Below are 23,105 nucleotides of genomic sequence, written 5' to 3'. Positions count from 1 at the left end.
CTTGCTATAAAATCCACCCAAAGTCAAAAGTTGCAAACACCTGAGCCAATGTGGCCCGTTGCAGGGTTGCACACTGCTCCATTCTTCCATGTGCCGGCAGATGCACTGCTTCAAGATAAGAGAATTTAAAGATCAGGAGACTTTATGTGAAAGTTCCTTGTTGACTTGGGGACAGTGACTCTCAGGCTCCACCCCCTCTCATTTTGCTTGTAAACAAAAACACTTCCCCCTTGTTTTTCTTGTCCAAATTCTCCTCCACAGTGAGACAGTGCGCGGCGGTGAAGAGTGGGAGAACACCAAGTCCACAGCGAATGCACACATTCCCTGCAAGAACGTGTAAGGCGAGGGACATTTTCCCCAGACTGTTCTCTTCCTGGAATTTCTGGAAGGAAGGGCACATTGAATCCCTGCCTTTGTGGCCAGTACGTAGACTCCGAATCACAAAGGTGTGAAGATGCATTATCTCCCAGCTCAACTCCAGGTACTGGGAAAGCACTTACTCCCACCCACGTCCCCTCCCCCACCACAGCCAGATCCTGGGGCCACTAGGAAAATTCAGACTCTGTAGCTGGGGAGGTTAAGAGGTGATCATCCCTCCCAGGACACTTTCCAGTTTATATGGTGGGACCTCTGTGGGATACTCGTCGAGCTGATTTTGGACAGTGCCTTTCCACTAAGCACTGTAATCGACTGGATTGTATTTTTATTTCTCGAAAGTTTGTTTTTGAGAAATTATTACATGATTATGGTTCTTGAACAACGCAGGCATTATGAGTGTTGAACCCCTACGCAGTTGAAAATCCAGATGTATCTCTGACTCCCCCAAAACCTGACTACTAACAATCTACTGTTGACCAGAAGAAGCCTTCCCGATAACATAAACAGGCAATTAACACGTATTTTGTATGTTGATATGGACTATAGACTGTATGTTTACAATCAGCCAAGTTAGAGAAAAGGAAACATTAGTAAGAAAATCAGAAGGAAGAGACAATAGATTTACAGCACTGTACTGTCCTTTACTGAAAAATATTTGCATAGAGGCAGACGCGCAGAGTTCTAACCTCTGTTGTAGGAGGCTCATGTGCATTATACAGAACTTGGAAAAAATGCAGTCATGTTTCTTTTTTTTTTTTTTTTGCAGTTATGTTTAATGCAGGAAATTACACTAGCAAAATCCCAAAACACCACTGTTAATATTTTCTTTTTATGCACTTTTTAAAAACACAGGCGGGATTATAATGTACATATATATAATTTATCTTCTGCTTTGAAGCCCTAGAGTATCCTAAGCATTAAACTCTTCTTGCTGAAACCTTTTCAAAAATATTTTAGTGGTCAAAAACAGTTCTATCCTATAGATGTACAGCAATTTGCTAGACATTATTGCTGGTGATCTGATGTTTCTGATTTTTATTACTGTATTATAAATAACACTGCAATGAACATCTGTGTGCATAAGACACTATTTCCTGCATTTCTGTCATTTCTTTAGGATAGAGTCCTAGACATGGAGTTCCTACCTTAAAGGGTGTGACTGTTTTGAAGACTCTTGATACACTTTCCTATGATGTGGGCTGGAAAGACACTCCTGCATTAACTTATATTTATCCTGTTTCCTTAAACCTTAGAGCAACAGTGTTTCCTAGACCAGAGCATATCATGTGATGTCTTGGAGCTCAAAACATTAAGAAAGAAAGAAGCAGTCAGCTTTCTCATTTCCTGTCTACTTTATGGGAACAGTTATTACAGAAGGGGTGGGAGGAGGGAAACTAGGCACAGAAACTGTAAGGAGGCCAAATGATTTCCAAGTCCAAACACAGAAGAAGAAACTGATAGGTAACTGATGCATTTACGCTAACTGTATGCAAACTGGAGGGCAGGGAGAGATGCCCTTCCTACAGCCCGTGTGTCCAAAGCCTCATTTTGTTCATCTCATTGTTTACCAGGAAAAAGACAGACGTTTTCATAGAAAACAGAATTTCAGACTGATAAAAGGAATTTCTCACCTTTCGGAGTCTTGCAAGCAGACCTGCTACATGTTCGTGCTGTTCTGATTTAGCAAGCTCTTCTGCTGTCTTCCCATCCTGTTGGGAGAACAATGATTAGTGTCTTTCCTTCACAGGAGAGCTGTTTGTTCCATGCACGGGTTCTGCTGTCGGAGGCAGAGACAAGAGTTAACAGGCCTTAGAAACAAAAAAGGTGGACAAACAGAGGGTCCTGGATTCTTTCTCTTTCTGCACAGTCCTTATTTCATTTCCTTATTGGTTGTCCAGGGAAGGAAGGTGAGAATTAGAAAACAATTGTGCACTGGTGTGTTGAACTCCATCGGTGAGACGTCTCAGACCCACAGACTTTCATCACACCTGGCACCTCGTTGGTGGGTGGATTACCCCAAATGCTGAACCTCTCTCCAATAAAGCAGACAATGAAGACTTCCATAGATGCCAAATTCTAGTTAGTGCTAGCTAATGTCTTCAAATCCTTCCATGGACAAACCTGAGCACTCATATGGGATGCTAGTTACTGGTAATTACTGTGCATTTCAAAGAAAAGCCTTAGTCTTACTGACAATTTTGATCTGAAGATTTTCAGTGAACATAAGAGGAGGAAATCAGAGTACACAGCACCTTTTAACTGGAGAATTTTCATAAGGCTGCAGTTTCACAGCGAGCAAATTCATTTCCATTTCTGTGCCAGCAATAAGCAGGACCCTGGCTAACACGTATTGAGCGCCTCCTAATCTCATGCGCCTGGTCCAGTTGTCCGTGCTTTGTGCACATGAGCCCTCGGAGTCCCTCGGGGGAGGTGGGGACTATGGCTGTTCATGTGCCACCGAGGAGGAAAGAGAGGCTAAGGGACTGTTCTGCTACAGTTTTAAAGTCATTACAAATTCGAAGTAGAAAAGGCAAGAAGCAATTTCCGTGCAAATAAAAGCAATCTCTTTTCAACAAGATTAGAAGCATTTTGGATCCATCGCTCACTCAGGGTTTATCAGTACCAGTTAAAGCTCCATTCCCGTGGAAGCTCAGAGATGCCCGAGTCTGATTAACAGCACAGCTTCCAACCTCTCCACCCAAGTCATCATCCGAGCCATGCGTGGGGTTTCCTGAGACCAGTGTTTCTCAACATCGGCACTGCTGACATTTTGGACCAGATAATTCCCTACTGTGCGGGGCTGTCCCGTGCACTGCAGGGTGATGAGCGCATCTCTCTCTGGTCTCTGCAAGGATCGCCTTCCCCAACTCGTGAAAACTCAGGGTCTTCAGACATGGCCAAGTGTTCCCTGGGTGGCGCGAAATCACCCCAGTGGAGAACCGCTGCCTTAGGCTGAAGCTGAAAGCTCACATGAGTGCTCCAAGGAGGAGGTTTCACAGTCACGCTGCCCATCTCGCTCTCCCTTGGGGTCCCCAGATGTCTCCACGGGGCAGGGGAGGGCTTCTAGTTTGCTCTGGGGAGAATCAGGGATCTTGTCAGACACCACACCCCAACCAGGGATTCGTGCCAAACTGCCTGGATCCTTACTGACATGGTAAGAAAGGCCTCAGGTTAGCAGTTCCCAAACCTCCCTGCACACTGGAACCCCGGGGTCTCTAAGATCTCCCGCGGGCTGCACGCGCCCACTCCCTTCCGGACGCTCTGCTTCTCTGACTCTGGGCGCGGCCCGGACACTGCGGTTGTAAGCGCTCCTGGTGATTCCGGTGTGCAGCCAAGTTTGGGGACCACTGTCCTGGTTGGAAGAAATCTGAGCCTTGACTAAAGTGTCTGTCTTTTGGGGTCTTCTGGCCACAGCATTTCTCTCAGAGACCCAGGATTGGCACGTTACACAGAGGACCCTCAGTGACAAAGGTTACTGTCCATCATAGAGCCTTTCAAATGACAGGAAAACCACCATCAACCAAATGCCCTACAGTTATGCAGCGCTTTACAGTTTGCAAAACACTTGGCCCTAAGAGACACTGTTCAGGCTCCCAAAAGAAAGGCCTGTCAGTGTCATGGAAAGTTTGACCTTTGGAATAAGAGGACGAGGTTTACGTCCTGAATCTGCCCCTCACGAGCTGAGTGGTCAGTCACTGGGCCTCCTGGAACCTGGGCTTCATCTGTAAGGTGGAAACCGGGACCCTCACCACACAGGGACTTGAAGCAGATTAGGGAAAACCAAATGAAAAGAACCAACAGTGTACTGGTCATGGAAAAAGGAAGCAGCATTAATTACTAATAAAAGAGCTAAGAATTTCCCCAAACTCCCTGTGTTTCTAGGAGGGAACAGGGTGGGAGCTAGATGTTTTGCATTCTGGCCTTGCCCTATCCTGTGCCCCTGAGCCAGGTGCTAATTCCCACAAGCAATTCTAACACGCAGTGTCCTCCTGGTTACAAAGAGTAGTCTGGGAGGGCCTCATTGAGAAGGTGATGTATGAGTCAAAACCTGAAGGAGAAGAGAAAGCAAGCCATTTGGATGCCTGTGAAGAAAGGCAAGTGCAAAGGCCCTGAGGCAGCAGGATGCCTGTCATGTTTGAACAATTTCAAAGAAGCTCATATAGCTCATGTGGTGTGGGGGGGGGGGTCAAAGGGAGGAGATGGAGTAAGAGATGGGGGTCAGGGAGGCAATGTGAGGGGCCAATCTTTAAGGGAGCCCCCCTCCTAAAGACTTCTAACTTGATGGAGGGTCTGAGTGGAGGAGGGACATGATCTGACTTATATTTCAATGGAGTCACACAAGCTGCTGCCTGAGGAACAGACTGGGCAGGTGAGGTTAGAAGCCAGGAAACCAGTTACAAATTGCACATGATCATGGCCAAGGGCTCATAGCCTCATGGGGGATCAGCAGTCAATTCCAACAGAGCAAGAAAGGGGAGCAAATCTTAACTGCTACTGGGGGCTGAGAAAGACGAGGCTGTCTGGGGCTCCAGCCGAATATTGAAAGATGAGAAGGAGCTAGTGTTCCAGAATCTTCCTGCCACTAATGTCATCTGTGACTATGTGCCTGGGTGTCTGCTATTAGGCATTAAAAGTCTCTCACATGGAAGGAAGGGGCACATCACGTCTTATGGCAGGGGTGTGTGTGTGCAGGGGAGGGAGGGAGTAGAAACAGAGGAGATTCCAGACGGAAAGAAGAGCATATGCCAATTCGGTGAGCTGGGAGCAAGCGAAGGGCTTCCCAGGACCTTCAAAGAGCTCTCTTCTGCCAGGTATAGCTGAGGGGGACCGGGTGAAGGGTGAGGCTGGGCACAGAGGGTGCCCGGCAGCGGAGGTTGGAGTTCATCGGCTTTTCCAGAACCACAGATGTGGTGATGGAATGAACGGTCAGGAGGGCCACGGCTACAATCAAGGGACCAGATCCGAGGCTGAGCTGGTCCTGGGAGAAACACACACTGAGGTCCTTAACCAGAGGCCAGAGGCCAGAGTGCTATGAGACCAAGAATCTGGGACAAGGCCCCCCAGGAGGATGCAGGGGAGAGGCAAGCAGAGCTTCTCCGTCCCTGGACCCGGCGACTCTGCAGAGGTCCGACACTGACAGACAAGGTTGGGGAGGAGGGTGAGGATAAACGTGGAGGTCTGGCCCTCCGAAGCTGGTGCCCACCAGAGGGCATGCGAGGGGGCGCTCCGGGGCAAGTGGGGCTGGAGCCGAGGACGTGGGCCTGAGGCCAGGGGCAGCCGCAGGCCACGGTGGTCAGAGGGCAGGGGCGGAGGATGGGAGGACACTGGGATGGACATGGGGCTGGAGGAGGTGAGCAGAGGCAGGAGGAGAGGCAGGACCAAGTGGGGTTTTCTTACCCAAGGCGGGAGGGAGGGGCAGGAAGTGCAAGTCCTGGAGAGACAGCTAATGCACCAGGATTCAGAAAAGCTGCTGCCTCTTAGGTGCGGGGGACAATGAAGACAGGCTGGGGCATGGTTACCCCAAAAGTCAAGAGTGGGGTTACACTGTGCGGAAGGAGACGCAGCAACTGAGTCAGGCTCTGGGGGCTTTTGGGGTGACCTTGAAAATTCTATTTCTTGACCTTTGAGTGGGTTATAAAGGTGCCGATCTTATAATAATTCAGTGAGCTTTACTTTTGTTCATGTACTTTGTAAAAAAAAAAAAATCTGTGTTTTATCTTATTATAAAAAAGTTTTGAAGGCAAGAGCTACCAAGAGGTGACTGGAGACTTGGCAGAGAGCACAGCGTCCAGAAGGGACTGTGCGGAGGGAGAGGGGGCGGCAGTTCAGGAAAAAGAGAGCAGGACTTTCAGAGGCTTTTCCAAGTAATTGGGGCTGAGACCAGAATGGGACGGCAAGCGACCGCTAGGGGGCGCCGCAGGGTCGCGAGCTGGGGTTAAGGACGCGGGACCTGGTCCTCTCAGCGGCAGGGAGAACAGCACAGGAAAGGGGCGGGCACTGTTTCTGCCAGTAAGGAGGCGGCCCCTCCCCACCCGTGGCTACGCGGTGCTTGAAAGGTGGCCCAGGTTAAGATGCCTGTGGGTGTAAAACACACACCGCATTTCCAAGACAGTACAAACCGAAGAATGGGAAATATCTCAATAGTTTCAAAATACTGATTGCAGGTCGAAATAACATTTTGCATGTTTTGTGCTAAACAAAATATATTCCTGAAATTAACTTCTTCATTTCTTTTCTTTTTTGGATGTGGCTTCTAGAACATTTAGAATGGCACCTGCTGCACGTGTGATGGCTCTGTTGGAGAGGTCAGCTCGCGACACCGGGTCTGGTGATCATACCGCCCCCTGCTGGACACCTGGGAGGCTGCCCCTTGCTCTATCTAAGAGCGAGACCTCTGTCTCCACCGCACCTGCCCTGGAGGCTGGGCCAGTCGGGTCATAAGAGCCCCGTTAGACTGGAAGTTTCCTGAGGGAGGGGGGCTCATCTGCCCAGGCCCCTCTGTGTTCCTGGGTCTTAGCCGAGCCTGGTGCACAGTATGTGCCCAGTATTTGGGGACTGAAGAAACGAGGGGTGCCAGGGAGGCACAGTCGTAAGCAGAGGATGAACGAGGAGATACACCTGAGGGCGGGCTGGAGGGGGAGGCCCCTGGTGGGAAGTAAGGAAACAGCTGCTGTGGGCAAGGGCAAAGCGAGAGGACCCAGGGCTCAACAGAGGTCGTGGGGTAGCACCAACCACCCAGCAGAGGCCAAGGGCCACACATTTTACTGTCCCCAACCTGACTGTGGGGTTTGGCAGAATCACCATCTGGTATCCTCAGAGCCATCCTTGACAATTTACTTTTTATGAGGCAACATTTGTGATGGGAAAAAAAAAAAAAATATATATATATATATACTTTTCCTCACAAAAATGCATATAAATCCTGCACTGTGGAGTAACTGAATTGAATGCCAAGACATGGCTGGGCAGGGTTTGATAATGGCACATCAGGCCTAGAAGCCCATGCATGGCCATGTGGGGTTCTGTGAGGGGTGGGGAGGTGCCCTAAGGAAGGGACAATCCCATCTACAGCACTGGCATTCCCTGGGCTTGCAGAAAAGCCCAGCTCAGGGCTCAACACTACAGAGAATGGGCCCAGTACTTGTGGGGACAGAAGGCATCAAAGGAACATCAGTGCATTCAGGGAGGCAATGTCCTCCACCAGGGGTCACCAAACATTTCCTGTAAAGGGCCAGAGAGTAGATACTCTGGGCTCTGTAGGCCGTAGGATCTCTGTTGCAACTGCTCAGCTCCACCTTACAGCATGCCAGTGGCCATAAATACGTAAATAATGAGCATGGCGGGGTCTCAATAAAACGTTGTTTACAGAAACAGGCAGCGGGCTGGATTTGGCCTGGGGCCCCTAGTTTGCCAACCCCTGCATGCCTCTCCAGGAAATGAGGCCTCCCTTCCAGCCTCAGGGCCCTGATTTTCCCAAAATATTTTAAATTTTTGCCATATTTCAAAACTCCAATGGCTCTCCTTAGACAAACACTTCATGTCGGCAAAGCACTAGTGAGTTTCAGGAGTCTCCCATATAACAGAGTGGGAGACTCAACCCACCATTAGGCCAGAAGCAAGTCAAATGATAGTATTTCCCTGTAAGCAGTAAAATTACAACCTTATCTCATTAGCCCCCGGATTTGTCCTCTTTGGTATTTCCCGAGATGTAAATGGAGCAGGGCGGTACCTGGTGTGGAATGGGGAGTGGGGGGGCCAGGGGAACTGAAGCATCTCCTGTAAAATCATTATGCGGGCCTAAGAGCCAAGCCAGACTTCTTAAACAGGAGACAACAGCTCTCCTAAGCGGTTCCCCACCCCACCCTCACCCCAGGAACCTCCAGAGCCCTGTAGGAGAGGGGGGGCATTGAGGAAAGGAAAACACTCATGTCTAACCACACACCCAAGGCGCTGTTGTGGAACGTGGGCCACGGCAGGCCTTCGTGGCAGCGCGGGCCACGAAATGCACAGGGGAGGCGGCAGAGCGAGCCCTCGCCCTGGCTCTGCGTGGGCAACTGTTCCCCCTAAGTGCAGTGCAGGAGCAAAGCTTCACAGAGGATACCTTTCCCCTCATGCCCTCAAGGCCTGAGACATTTTCTCTCGCTTTCTCTGGCTTTCTCCTGCCGGAAGGTAACTCACCGAGGTCAGGGCCTCCACGTTGGCGCCCGCCAGACAGAGGTAGCGGACCACGTCCAGAATCCCGTTGTTGGCCGCAAGGTGCAGAGGAGTTCGGCCGTACTGGAAGACACAAAAAAGCCCAAAGAGAGTCCTTCTCACAATCGACGCTGAGGCCGGCCCTGATTGAGAGTCTACCTCATGCGCCAGCGCTGTCTGAGGGATCTGGGATCCCCCTGAAGGCGCAGGAAGTGTGGGCTCCCTTCTCCAGAAACTCGCCCGCTCCTGAGGGACGCAGGCCCGGCAGAACGGGTGCAAGCATTTTCCAGTGAAGAGAGTAACTTGGAAATAAAACTCTAAGGGATTTAAGAGTAGGAGGCTTATCATAACTAAATCAAGTCTCCCGCTGTGCGGGCAAAAAGGAGGCATGAGTCAGGGCTCTTATAAAGGGTCCCAAAGTTCCAGAAAGATCTGCATCACAGTTCAAATACAGACACTGCAAGGGACAAAGGGATGGAACGACAGCTACTGAAGTCACTCTAAGGAGGTGACACTGCAAGGCCATGCCCACCAGGCTCCCTGTTGTTTATGTCTGCGGTTCCCAAACTGTGTGCCCAGGCACCTCAGGGCATTGCAGTGAATTCATGGGCTACTGAGGAATATTTTACATTTTTGATGGAACCAGCAAGTTCAGACACTAAGTGAACTACTAGCTCCAGGCAGTTCAGGCTCTCAGCATGAGATTGCACTGCCTTCCCTTTGACGTCAGCACAAAGGGTGTTTGGAGGTTCCTGTGACAAGAGACCAGTATCTTGAGGACATCAGGGTAGAACGGGAAGGGAAGTAAGGGTGGCAGTGTCCAACCTGGGTTCAAGGTCTCAGGGGCTGTGAGGTGCCCAAAAAGCACACACACCCCATCGGCACGCCATTGCGGTTATGGAAGACGGAAATAAAAATATTCACTTTCTTTCCATTTGTGTGGATCATTTTTTCCCACAGGTACTGAGTCATTAGGACATAAATTCTTACTAGGTCATTTGGCCCAAACCACTTAATAAACAGAGAGGTTAGGTATTTCTTTTGCCCTGGGGGAACCACAAAGAAAGTTCTGAGACCCTAGGACAAGAGAGGCTGAGGAAGTTCAGGTACCAGTCTTAGGCTGTTTATTTGCAATTGTAAGCTTTTGTTCTGAAGTTAACACATGCTGATTTAGAATATGCAAAGGACAGGGCGAGATGGGGTGGAAAACAGAAGTGCTCCTTTCCTTCTGTCCCCTCCCCCAAGTTCCCTCCTCAGAGCAGGTCCTGCTGATCCCTTTGGTGCTTTTCCTTCCAAGCTTTTAGCTCTGAATCCATAAAAGGAAACAAACAATTTGAAAAGTCAGGTCATGATCATACTCCACTTTATACGTTCACCTAACAGTACACGGCGGACACTTTGCCATGCCTGTCACTAAATCTATTACGTTCTTTCCGATACCTGAATAATACGTGGCGTGTGGATATGTCATAATTCACTCAGCCAGCCCTCTGAGGACAGACACTTAAGGTGGTTCCATTCCTTGCCCTTATAAATAATGCTGCAATGGGCATACACGTCTGTGTTTTGTTTACTGTCATCTAGAAAGCTTTAGAAAGCAGATATGAAAATTTCAAATACCCTAGAAATGAAGTGAGAAGGAAAAGAGGAGACTGTAAAGATGCGATGAAGTGTTTGGATTTATGTGGAAGGAACGGAAGCTTGGCAGTGGTAGGTATCGCTTTATGGAAGGGAAGAAGGACAACAAAGAAAAAGGACTAGGAAGTTGATGCTTTTGAAGGCTCCAACCTTTGATAGAACCAAACCCAAACTCCTGAGCGTTGGAGTCAAGGTCTTGTGCCATCTGGACCCAAGATTCCCTTCCACCTGCATTTTCTCTCTGTGCCCCATTGCCTGCCTCCCTAAATACCTACAGCCCATGTCAGCTGCAGGTGCATCCAGACAGTCATCCCCAAACATAGACGAACACTTCCCTCAGTCGGAAACACATGCTCCCCTCTTCTTCATCCAGCAAAGCCCTAAATGTCTCTGAAAAGCTCTCCTGGTTTCTCTAATGTGCCAAGGTCCGCGTTGCCATACACCTGTCTGCTTTCACAGCAGAGACTGCAACGCTGCTGGAGCGAAAAGCAGCCTGAGGGCAAGAGCCATTCCCTCTGCCATCCACAAGCCCCTCAGACCTCGCCGAGCACCGAGCCGCTGGAGAAAGGCGTTAATACACACTTGGCTGGCACAGCATTCTCACGCACTTGGATATGTGCATGCATGCATGTGTGTGTGCGCACATCCACGTGTGCATGTGTGTATGCATGTGTGCCCACATGTGTATGCAAGTACGTGCACGCGTGTCTGCTTGTGCATGTGTGCATGTATATGCATCTGTTCGCATGTGCGCCCATCTATGTATGTGAGCATGTGCATGTGTGCGTGTACATGCATCTGTTTGCATGTACGCATGTGCATACACGTGTATATGTATCTGTTTGCATGTGTGCCCATCTGTGTATGCATGTGCATGTGTGTGCATGTATATGCATCTGTCTGTTTGCATGTGTGCATATCTGTTTACGCGCGTCTTTCTGCGTGTTTGTGTGGGTGCATGTGTCTGTGCTGGTCTGTGTGCATGTGTGCACATGTGTGTGCATTTTTGTGTGCATGTGTGTGCATGTGTATGTGTGTATGAGCACAACATGCGTTCTGTCTTCGCTGATAAGAAAAGCCATCCCAGAGGAAGAAGGGTAAAAGTCCATAGGCTCTGTGCCACCCAGCTCTCCCTGTGCTCCCCAACACAGCCCATTTACACAGCCACTCTCCTGATTTTCCCACGGGACGAATGAACACTGAGAAATATCTATTTCACTTTGATGAGTGTCAAAGATAGGGACAAATTCCTGTCACATACTGAGGACAAGGGTAGGATCTGAATGGCCACTTTTATCTCTGGGGGAATTGAATCCAGGTAAGGAAAAGGCCAGACACACCACGAGAAAGGAGTGACTGTCTGCCTGTGGGACATGGGCTGTCATGTGCCACGTCCATTTGGACAGTTGCTTACGAGGGTGAGGCCAAGTAAAGCCAGATGTGCTTTCCAAGCAAATAATGCCTTCCTCTTACTAATACACATCATTCAAGCTCCTCTAGAGCTCCATCATTTTCCTAAAACAAAAAACTAAAAAAAAAGGGAGAAAAAAACCAAAGATATTCCCAGTCCTCTGAAGAAGGCATCACGGTGCACTGAGCCCCTGAGACACTGACGGCAGCCCGGGGAACTTGTCTGCGGGTCCAAGTGCGCAGAGCTGCTTATCAGCAGCTGCTGCTCTGGACAGGTTCCAGATAACCGCCTGAACTAGGCTATGGATTCCAGGAGGATGACACTTTGGAGCTTCAGTTGAGCTCAAGTCCATGACCAGATCACCTACTGAATGCCCTCTCTGAGCGGCCGTGTTGCTGTATACAGTAAAAACAAATCTAAGGGGGCAAGTCCGAACTCCCATCCGCAGCATCAAAAATGGAAAGGCTTTCCCATTCAATAAGCCAGTTGTTTTTAAATACGAAAGTCTAGGATTATCTTGCTAGGTATTTTATTTTGTTTTTTTAAAGATTTATTTATTTGAGAGAGAGTGTGTGCGAGAGCAGGGAAGAGGGGGAGGGAGAGAGAGAATCCTCAAGCAGACTCTGCACTGAGCACCGAGCCCGCTGGAGGGCTTAATCCCATGACCCAGAGATCATGACCTGAGCTGAAATCCAGAGTCGGCTGCTTAACTGACTGAGCCACCCAGGCGCCCCTCTTGCTGGGTATTTTAGAGAGCATATTTAGCAAGTGCACTGTTTGCACTTAGGCATGGGGTGAACACCCATTCCTTTCTTTAACTTAGTGCAAAGTACCCTGAGTCCTTCCACCTTCCCAGGGGACAGCTCATCTCCAATGCTGTGTACAAAGTAGCTAGCTGCGCATGCTATGGTCAACTCCAAAGCTATTCAAGAAAGCAACTGGCACAGCAGCTAATGGCTGAGACCTATGATGTTGCGTTTTCAAGTTTCCAGAATGCGAAGATTGCCAATTTCAGTTTTCCTTAGAATTAATCACATAATAGGTGAGAGGAGTAATTTTTTGTAGGAGTGTAATTTTCCTGCTGTTTCAGGTATTAATTCTCTTACCTCAAATAAATCATAATAAAATTCTGCTAGCTTTAAGACTGCCATTTATAAACAAACACTTCCCACATTCAAAAATTTAATGCTACTTGGACTTTCTTTTTAACACAATCACAAAAGAATAGTGTTTGCCTTTCATACAGTTACATGGCTGAAACCACAGGAATATCCCAACTCTTCTGTCTTATTTGGTAATGAAAATCTAGATGGTGCTCAGGAAAAAGGGAAGGTGTTCGCTAACTTCTAGAAGTCAACATCTGGGGTTTTTGGAGCATGTAATTATTTATTTCCATTTCTTTATTTGCCAAATGATAATATTCCCTTGGTCTTACCAAATTTATTTAGCACAAAAAAGGGTTGTGAATGCTTGACGATAAAACTCTCAGTGGGTGAAGCTAAGAACAGAAATCTGGTTCTCAGATTCTCAATGAGGTGTTTTCCTGAAGACTTAGTGCTCCAGAAAGATGCTCTCATTTGACCGATGTTCTGGGATTCCTCTACAAGAGGTCACACACACACACACACACGCTCCCTTTTTCTCTCTCCCTCTCTCGACGTTCGTAAGCGACAACCTGGCTAGGTAGGAAGTACTTATTAATGTAATAGTTTTCTGTTACTTCAGGACGTTATTCAAAAGCCAAATGTAAAATATGGCGTTAAGTAGAGAGCCCTATAAGATGGAACAGGTCCCCCTGAGTAACACAGACTTTGAACAATGACGAGACGCAAAGAGCAGGCTGCCCAAACCCAGAGGCAGGTGGATGGACGCACACGCTGGTGCCTGCAGAGATCCCCGCCTGCATTACCTTGTTGGAGACATCCAAGTTGCAGCTGGCTTCACAGAGGGCCACCACAATAGGCACGTTGCCATCTTTGCAGGCCACGTGGAGGGGGGTGTTGCCGTGCCTGTCTTGGAAGTCAACAGAACATCCCTGGCTGATGAGAGTCTGGATGACCTCCATCTGACACCGTCTCACGGCAAGATGAAGAGCGATGTGTCCATCCTGCAAGAAGCACCAGGGGCCATCAGCACTTTCCCTTGGGCATGCGGGCCTGGCCGCTCGCCTTTCCAGCTGCCACTGGGCCAAGATGAATTGGTAACAGCATTGCTAGTACAAAGCCCGAAGGAGGCTTACAACACAGACTTTCCTCCTGGTGGGTGGCCAAGAGGCTTCGTGCACCCCGCTCTGAATAACCACAGACTCAGCTGACCTTCAGCCTGACTAATCTGGGCGCGGCCAGTACAATCAGATAGAAACAGCCAACACTTCTTCTTGTCCCTGACTTTATAGAACTTAAGTAAGTGTTGGTACTTCAATGGCCTGTTTTATCAAGCACTTGAAAACCACTTTTAAAAACATTTGCTCAGCATCTTTACTAACTTCCTAGGCAGAAAGACTATTCTTTTATCTTACCCTGGGAGAAACTGAGGAAAAAAACATGGAAAGTGATGTGCTCAAAGGCTGTCGTATATATCAGGGGCAAATATAACATGCTGAACCCAGGCATCCCAAAAAGACCAGCCTGAGAGTTCCCTCCATTTGTTATGGATTCCCTGGCGAACAGACATGTTGAGTTCCCTGTGCCGGGGAGAGATTTTGGGGACATGTCTGTGTGGGGACTCCGGGCTGTGACAACCAAAAAAGGTCTTCAGCCATTACGAAATGTCTCCTGGGGACAAGCTTGCTCCCAATTGAGAACCACCTTTCCGTACTAAGAAAATATTCCACAAATGGCAGGTGCTAACTTAACTACAGCGTCCCCAATTGGACTATACAGAGTAACGTCACAGCCTCACGTAAGTACAAACTCACAGTAAGAATAGATTATGCTGAATTTGTATCATTAATAAAAGAACACCTGGCCTAGAACGGCAATTATCAGACAATTTAAAGGTGGGTTTTGTCTTTTTACAAAAGAGCCGGTGATGAAAGTAAATAAACCACCTGTTTCTTTGTTTATTACTTCGTAGATAAACAGAGTTGCCAATTCTCGTCCTAACTGAAGATTGTCTTAGGCTCACTGTACCTGCTCCAAAGCGAAAAAGGCTAAACATAAAATAGACACCGGAGTCATGTGACCATAAAGTGTTCGATGCCACCAATGAATATTAATTATTAAACAGAATCTAGAAAAGGCCATAGAGCTTCTGAAACAGGGAAGACAAAGATCACTGTAGTTTGCTACATTCGAGTTTGTTATTTTAGGTAAACTAACGGAGGAGGCTTGTGGTCCCCCCAGCCCCCCAGATCACTTGCCGGGGAGTGTGGTATGTTTACCCACAAAGCACCTTGTCGGAGGCATTAAGGTCGGCTCCGTGTTCCGACAGACACTCCACGATGTCGTGGTAGCCCCGGGCAGAGGCTGTCAGGAGGGGCGTCTCTCCTTCTCGGTTCTTAATGTTCACATTGCAGCCGGCTTCGCAAAGGGCTTTGGCCACAGAGTAGTAGCCATGCCAGGCGGCACAGTGCAGGGGGGTTTCTTCTTCCTGGCCAGAGAGACACACGCATAGAGGAGACGGACACGACAACACGCAAGTGTGCACACGCTGAGTTCTAGCCGTCATCGGCAGCCAAGTCCCAGAGCACGGAGAAAAAGGCTCGTGGCCACTGGGGCAAAATGTTCATCTGAAATAACGGATGTGGGTGTGACATCTCTCCTTCATTAGTTTTCTTGCCTTCCACACTTGTGTGTTGGACAGATTCGGTTTTCCCTGCAGGTTACTGACTGACTTTCAGGAGCCCCCTGGAACCGTCGGCTCAGCTCTTCTGAACGAGTGAGCCCTGGTGTGGGTAGGTTCCTAGCATCTTTCTTGTGAAAGTGCCTTCATTCACTTCATCTGAGACTCCTCACAGTACAGCATTTATCCAAGCAAGCGTTCCTGCAACTATCTTAACCCCTCAAGATTTCTGTCATGGACGTACCATAAAGATGAGTCACATAATTTATTGTTGCTCTGGCAAAGAAGTGCTGAGATAATTGGGCTTTAACAAGTCACCGGAAGGACTGGCCGCCAGGTCTACAGGACTGGAAGGCCTGTATATTCACCATCAACATCCTTAGACACGTATGTCTGTCTATGAGAGGTTATTACATTGTAGTGCTGACGGCATGACTCAGGGACCAGACTGTGTGGGTTTGAGCCCAGGCTCCACCATTTAGGAGCTGTGTGAGCTTGGGCAAGTCACTGACCCTCTCTGTGCCTCAGTCTTCTCTTCTGTAAAATGAGGATGATGATAATAGCAACCCACCGGTAGGGCTGTCCAGAGGAATAAATGAATGAATGAATGAATGAACGCTAGTGTTTCTGGTTCGAGGCTGCCCTCTAAAATCAAAGCAGAAAACCCAAAGGACCCGACTGTATCAATCGGCTATGTGCACATCCATGCAGCAAGCAAGCAAATGAAAGGGCATCGACTACCATGACCCACCTTGTCCTGGAAATTGGGATTAGAGCCAAAGCTGCACAATAACTGAACCACATCGGCGTGGCCATAGCGAGCGGCCACGTGAAGCGCTGTCTCTCCAGACTGTAAAAGAAAGAGCCAAATTCAGCAGACTGCGGAAACTAAATGCACAGGACTGGAGGCCACATCCCACGCATGCCTGCCTCCATGTCTTCCCCTTTGGGGTCCCCACCACCCCCGGGCCAGATGCCCCTTTGGTGACTGGGCCCAGGACCCTGGGGTAGGATGTGTCCCACAGAGCTAGTTAAAGCCACACACGTAGCTCATCCTGTTTGTCACAAAACGTCCTAAGTGAGAACGCTCTCCCTTTCTGGGATGGTGGTTCTCAATCCTCTTTATATATTGATGCTCGTAGCCATGTGATTTCTTTTTAAAAAACACAAAACTCCCTAATATTACGTTATTTAAACAGTTTTATTTATGAGCAAGCTTCTGATTTCACTGTCTATGTTTAGAATGTTATTTCTTACATTCTCAGAGATTCTAAAAAACACCACCATTAGCCCACAATCGCATTCTGTGAATTTGTAATACGTGCAATTTCCTTAGGATATTTTACTTATATCCTTTACCCAAAACTTGTGAGTATAAACGGATTTAAAACAAAACAAGATATTTGATGCTACCTGACCCCAAACTGCCATAATATGTATGTGTGTATGTGTGTGTCTTTGACGTATCATCCCTTAGATATAGAGCAGTGCACATTCCATACAACTGTATGCGGCAGTCCCAACTGAACATGACAAACCAGTCTACAAGTATCAGGAGCAGAGCGGGGTTGCACAGTAGAATGCATAATGGATGAGGAGGTATGAATGCTAGGTATGTGTTCCAGCCCTACCAATGAACTCACAGGACTGTGGTGTGAACCAAATGAAGTAACAGATATATGAAAGTAAGGTTATCTTGCTAAATCAATAATTTTTATAATATCTTTGCCCCCAAAAGCCTTATTTTACATGCAGTCTCGTGAATCCTTCTAGGGCCCGTGCGTGTAAGATCCACACTGGCAGCTACTTCAGAGAGGAGGAGGAGGAGGAGAAAGGTACGTACACACGGCAATTCAGTAAAAGAATCAGGACTCAGGTCTGTTTCTGGTCGTCCCTCTAGCAGAACCTTGAGTTTCCATGTCAGGGGGAAGAAAATTCACTGCTTGCATATTATGCCAACTACCTGGCAGATTTCAGCTAACTGCAGATTTTAATATTAGAGCAAGCCAGCAGCAGAAAGAAACTTCTAAATTAAATTCTCTGCAGGAAGATTTTGAGAATTCTCTTACTTTTTCAAGTAATTTGAGGACCTCTTTTGGTAAATCAATACCCTAGGTCCTTTTGAGGGTAGGATTAGAAGGGGAAAAAAGTAGGTATACTTTCAAGAACTTGAATTACATTTTAGGCTGTATTTTTGTTTAAAGCACTTAACTGAATAGCACTGCTAGTAGAGTTATATTATCACTGTTTATTGAGCACTTATAGGTGCTGGTCATAGTGCTGTGCTTTGGGTCCGGACGCATATGGCAGGTCAACACTCATATGCAGCCTCTTATCGCTTCCCACCGTCCCTAAGAAAAGAAGTGGCCTTACCTTGTCTTTAACATCCAAAGGGCACTTGTTCTCATTGAGAAATTTCAAGGTATCGACGTGGCCATGCCGAGAGGCCCAGTAGATGGCATTGGATCCGCCCTGTATAAAAGCCAACGTGGAGTCGTATTTCCAGATCCAAATGCATGCATCACTCAGACTCACTCTATTTTCCTTCCCAGGTGACAGCAACTTCAAAAGAGCAACTTCCAAGAGGAATAAACTCCCGTTTTATTTTTCAGTTTTGCCAAAAAGACCAAGGTTACGTAAGATGTTAACAACCTGGGAAGCTCTCTGTACTATCTTTGCAACTTTCTTGGTAAATCTAGAATTATTTCAAAATGACGTTTTTCTTTTCTTAAAACCTTCGTTTCAATTTCTGGTCAGAACTTGCTTAAGAATCAGATCCAGTCCACTTATAGTTTTGTTGAAAATCTACAGAAGCTGACGGCAGACCCACTGTAATGACTATTTGCTGTTAAACAATTGTGTCTATCCTTCCAAGGTGACCTATACCTCAAAGTGTATGTATTGTCCTTGCTTTGTTGCCCTAATAAACATGGAGGCAAATGTACTTCTGATAAGATTAATTAGGTAATGGGCGCCTGGGTGGCTCAGTTGGTTAAGCGACTGCCTTCGGCTCAGGTCATGATCCTGGAGTCCCGGGATCGAGTCCCGCATCGGGCTCCCTGCTCGGCAGGGAGTCTGCTTCTCCCTCTGACCCTCCTCCCTCTCATGCTCTCTGTCTCTCATTCTCTCTGCCTCAAATAAATAAATAAAATCTTTAAAAAAAAAAAAAAAAAAAAGATTAATTAGGTAATGAAAATTTTGCCAAATGTGACATCTAATAACGCTGTTGAGTAAACGTGATTAGTCAGGAGTGAATCTGGGGTAGCGCACAAGGTTGATGCCCAGCAACAGAGCCAAGAGGAAGGGAAGTGTTTGCCTTTTTCTTTATAACACAGGTTAGATTGGACCAGCCTGTTAGGCAGTTCATCTTCCTTTACAGGAAATGGAGAAATGAAGTCAGGGGCCCATGTTATTCTTCTCTGTTAGCTCTAACATAAAGAAACAGTTGGAAATACTTAAAAGCTAATTCAGTGGCAATAAAACAAAATTCTGACCTTATCCTGGACTTCGATTCTTGAGCCTCTTTTAATGAGCAACTGTAGTATTTGAATATTTCCACAGCCAGCAGCGATCAGTAACGGAGGCGTCCCATGCTGGAAGAGGCAAGAAAGAAAATTTGTTTCAAGTTTGGTGGGAAAGGGAAAGCAACTATCACAGCGGTCCCACACCACAGAGCTTCCTGCGTCTCACCAGACACACAACTCTGCTGCCTCACAGGAACGGGGAGAGCCGGGACAATACACAGCCCTTCTCTGCTGGATTCACAGTCAAGGGTGACATGTGCTTTTGCAGGAGGAGCACATTTACAATGTCATGATTAGAGGTGCGGGTTGGGGGGGGGCGGGCATGAAGAAAGGCCCTCAGTGCCCTTGACCTCATTTCTAACTCAATTCACTCTCAACACAGAAGTGATTTCCCCACAGGCTGGCGTTTGTAACAGCCAGGGGGAATGGAGAAGTAGAGGGATCCTCTCCACCTTGGACTTGGAGGTGTACAGTCACAGTGACGCCCCCGCCCCCTCCCCGTTAGAACAGCATCAGACCTTGTTGGGCTGGTTAACGTCGTAGTTGGACAATGAGCCCAGGAGGTGCTGCAGGCCCGGGACGTTGTCGTCATTGATAGCGTGGATGATGGCTTTCATCACAAAGGAGTCTTCCTCATCCTTGAGAGGGACCGTGAAGAGGGAAAAAGAGTTAGCTTGCTGGCCATGATCCTCTTATCAACATAAGAGAAATCAATGCTCATCTGTCAAGAGAAGCATTCAGAGGAAAGTAAGCCACTTCCTCCCCAAATCCACTTGGTCATGAAGGGAAGCAGGGGGTTTCTTTTGGCTCCTGCCATGTTGGAAACTAACACTACCTTCTGTTTACCTGGGCCTTCATGTCACTTGCATTATAACCCACACAGCAAACAGCTTTCAAGACTCAGATTTAGAACAATGACTGATAACCAACTACCCTCTGTGTTTATCTTAGCAATCTTTCAAAATATAGAGTCCCCACACCACTGTAGAATACAGCAGGCATAACCCAGACTCTTAAAAACCACAGAACCAAGGAAATGATACCTCTGATTTCTACACCGTTTTTTTTTTTTTTTAAGATTTTAGTTTATTTTTAAGTAGGCTCTACCCCCAATGTGGGGCTTGAACTCACAACCCCAAGATCAAGAGTCACACACTCTACTGACTGTGTCAGCCAGGCGCCCCTGAATTCTATAGTCTTAATTTGTAATTCGTTCAATTATAGAATTGTTATTTTCTAATCACAGGAATTTCTTCCTTCTCTAAGTATAGAATCACATGGCATTCTCTGAAACCTGGTCACAACATATATATATATATATGTTTATTTATATATATAATTTATATATATATAAAGACCCTAGAGGGGAAGAAGTATGAAAATAAAGGCCAGAAAAAGGAAAACAGATGCATTTCTCATTACAAAGAAAAAATAACTAGAGAATATTAACAAAAACTTAGTTAAATCTTTGCCACTTTGTCAAAGTTTTCTTATAATAATAAGATATTTACCAAATACAGCACATTAAAACTAAGGAATAAGCCAGAAAACTCCCAAACAAAATCTCTGGACTTAGAGGGGTATGGCTTCTAATATTTCAAATCTGGAAAAGCATATCTACAGAGGCTGAGTCTCTGCTTTTGGGGCAGAATGGAGAAAGCATTTCTCTGGACTCTGCTTTCTCTTCTCTATGGATCTGAATCCACACAAACTTCATGAGCGTTTTAAAAATATTCGTACAGAGCCCGTGTTAAGAATGTCATTGGTTTTGCTTCTCCATCACAATTCAAGTTGATGACTTAGAGACATATGCATGAAAGTGACAGTCAAGAGAAATGGGGTGAATGGGAAGAAGAAGCAGATTGTTACCACAGGTCCCCATGATTAGCAGGACACCAGGACGATGAGGGAACCTGAGTTGTGGGAGGGGTCATCCCACCCGGAGCCCCTCACACCCCAAAGCCCTCTCCTACCCTAAACTTTGCATTGCGACACTTAAATTTTCCCCTAAGTGATTATTCAAGATGATTTTAATTTATAACATTTAATTGTTCTCATCTTACTTAGATTAATAGTTTTTGTCTTGTCCCTGGTTCCGCTGTTACCCTCAAACAATTCCCAAACCCAAACTTTCTCTTCCACCTCCTCCTCCTCCGACCTTGCTTTTCTCCCACTCCTATTTTCTTCTTAACATTTCCTATCTCTTTTTACTCTACAAGGCTACACCTGGAGTCTCAGGGAAGCAACTAGTGTCAGGGGGAAAAGAAGAGCTGGTGTCTGCTGATGTGTGATCCTGCCCATGGAGTCCCTGGAGCCGCTCAGGAAACACTCACTATGTAGTAGTCACAGGAGCAGGCTGGTTCTTACAGGACCACCCTTTCTGCCTTCTCTGAAGTTCCCTCTACCTCTAGGGCTCCCAAAGCCCTGTTGTCTGTTAGGGGAGAGTCTTACTGAATTCAGATGTGTCCAATCATATCTGAAGAATTAATCTATGATTAGGTTTCAGTGTAGATTAAGGGAAAAAAATTATGGAGCTGTTCTCAAGGGTGTTACACATGCAATATAATGTCAACAGAGGAAGTGGGTTTAGCCGTCTGGTCTACCACAAACTCCCCCAGCAAGTCCCACAGTATTTGTCCTGATTTTTAGGTGGGTGGGTGTGTGTGTGTTGGCAGGAGGAGTGTCTGCCCGTTTTGTACTATTATGACCCAGTATTTTCCAAGGTAAGTGGCAATAGAGGACTCTCATTTTATTCATGAAAATGAGAATAAACTCCTTCCTCTTCTGCTGGCCAGTCACTCATCAAACTGTGAGTGTGGGAGGGGTGGGGTGGGGGGTGGGAGTGTTAGAGGTAGTGGGTGGGAGTGGGTATGGTGCCAATACAAACAAAGAGAAAAAGAACAAGAGAAGCAACAGAGTACATCAAATCAGCCACCCAACTCCCTCCCTTGAGTGGAGGAAGAACAGGCTTGACACTTCCGTGACTTCACGTTTTCTGGGTTGTTGAACAAATCAAACAACCTGAACATTTGAAATACACAGTGCTAAGAAAGAACCTCACCAAGGCAAACAGGTTTGCTTACCAGAGTATCATCGCTTCTGGCAACACTCATGTTACTTCTGGACAAGAACGACCTGGATAATCTTTGGCACAGTGATATCAAGCGAACAGATTGCTTTAAAAAAAAAAAAAGGCAAAAAAAAAAACAAAACATAAATGCAGGGGGAGAGGAAGAAAGAGAGCTTATATAAGGATACTCAAATTAGTGCAAATGGCAAAGTCTTTGAGATAGCATTCACTGCTGATGGCATGTTCTTTAGGGGTGGGAGGTCCTATAAGCAGGTTGGATCATATTTGCTTAAAGAAATTTCTAAAGGTCTTATAAATCAAGACAACAGGATAGAGATTCTCCTTCCACATTTCATTATTAACTACACAATTGCATAGCCTTCATCCCTTCTCTTAATATGTTCCTCTCTACTTTCTGAGCAGTGGAATCTTACCCTAACAAACCCCTTGCACATCCCCACTCAGAAAAGCATGGTATGCAAGGGTCTTGTCCTGTGTCCTTGTGCCCAGGCAAGCTTGTAATGGTAGCAATGTGACTATCAAAATTCATACAGTTGTCGGAAACAAACAGTGGGGAACTCCTTAGCCTATAGGACAAAAATACCCCTGCATTTACTCTCAAGGGCAAAAGCAACAATAAATAATTGTGTGTGTGTGTGTGTGTGTGCAAAAGAGAGGAAAAAAAGAGAGAAACTTATGGTGGTTCTCTCTACATTTTAAGCCTATTTTCAGGGCTTCCTTCAGACTGTTAAGTCTTAGTAACCTAGTGCTGTGGTCCTCCTCATCCCTATCACGTCATCCCGAACCTGATGGGTGTGAAAATGAGGTACATTTCCGGCCCAATGCTCAGAGACATGCCAAGTACCTGCTTCCTCTGGGCTTCGCATGACCCTGGGCATAGGAAGACATCCTGTCACCTTGTTAACCTTGAATTTTTATTTGTTCAAAGTTGACTGGAATGTCTTTTAGAGCCATGCCCTACACAGCCCCTACGGCGGCCATCCACACTGAAAAAGTACAACAGACCACATGCGCATGGCCCTGCCCCACTCCCATCTCCACCATTCACAGACCAAGGCTGGATTTAGAGAACCATTTACACAAGTTC

At 46.9% G+C, this 23,105-nt stretch overlaps 1 protein-coding gene across 1 annotated transcript in view; it reads right to left on the bottom strand.

Annotated features, from left to right (window-relative positions):
* Positions 1-23,105, bottom strand: part of DAPK1 (death associated protein kinase 1) — a 177,656-nt gene that overhangs the window by 25,555 nt on the left and 128,996 nt on the right. The window contains exons 11-20 of the mRNA XM_035024483.1: positions 22,011-22,103; positions 19,446-19,565; positions 18,898-18,996; positions 17,777-17,875; positions 16,155-16,253; positions 15,014-15,211; positions 13,530-13,727; positions 8,557-8,655; positions 2,010-2,087; positions 193-382 (exon numbers count right to left, since the gene is read on the bottom strand). Of these exons, the coding sequence (XP_034880374.1) occupies positions 193-382; positions 2,010-2,087; positions 8,557-8,655; positions 13,530-13,727; positions 15,014-15,211; positions 16,155-16,253; positions 17,777-17,875; positions 18,898-18,996; positions 19,446-19,565; positions 22,011-22,103 (1,273 nt within the window). The remainder of the gene's footprint in view (positions 1-192; positions 383-2,009; positions 2,088-8,556; positions 8,656-13,529; positions 13,728-15,013; positions 15,212-16,154; positions 16,254-17,776; positions 17,876-18,897; positions 18,997-19,445; positions 19,566-22,010; positions 22,104-23,105) is intronic.

This window comes from Mirounga leonina, unplaced genomic scaffold, assembly GCF_011800145.1.
Source record: "Mirounga leonina isolate KUSES-001 unplaced genomic scaffold, KU_Mleo_1.0 Mir_179, whole genome shotgun sequence".
NCBI classification, from domain to species: Eukaryota; Metazoa; Chordata; class Mammalia; order Carnivora; family Phocidae; genus Mirounga; species Mirounga leonina.
This window is presented reverse-complemented; position numbering and strand designations above follow the sequence as displayed.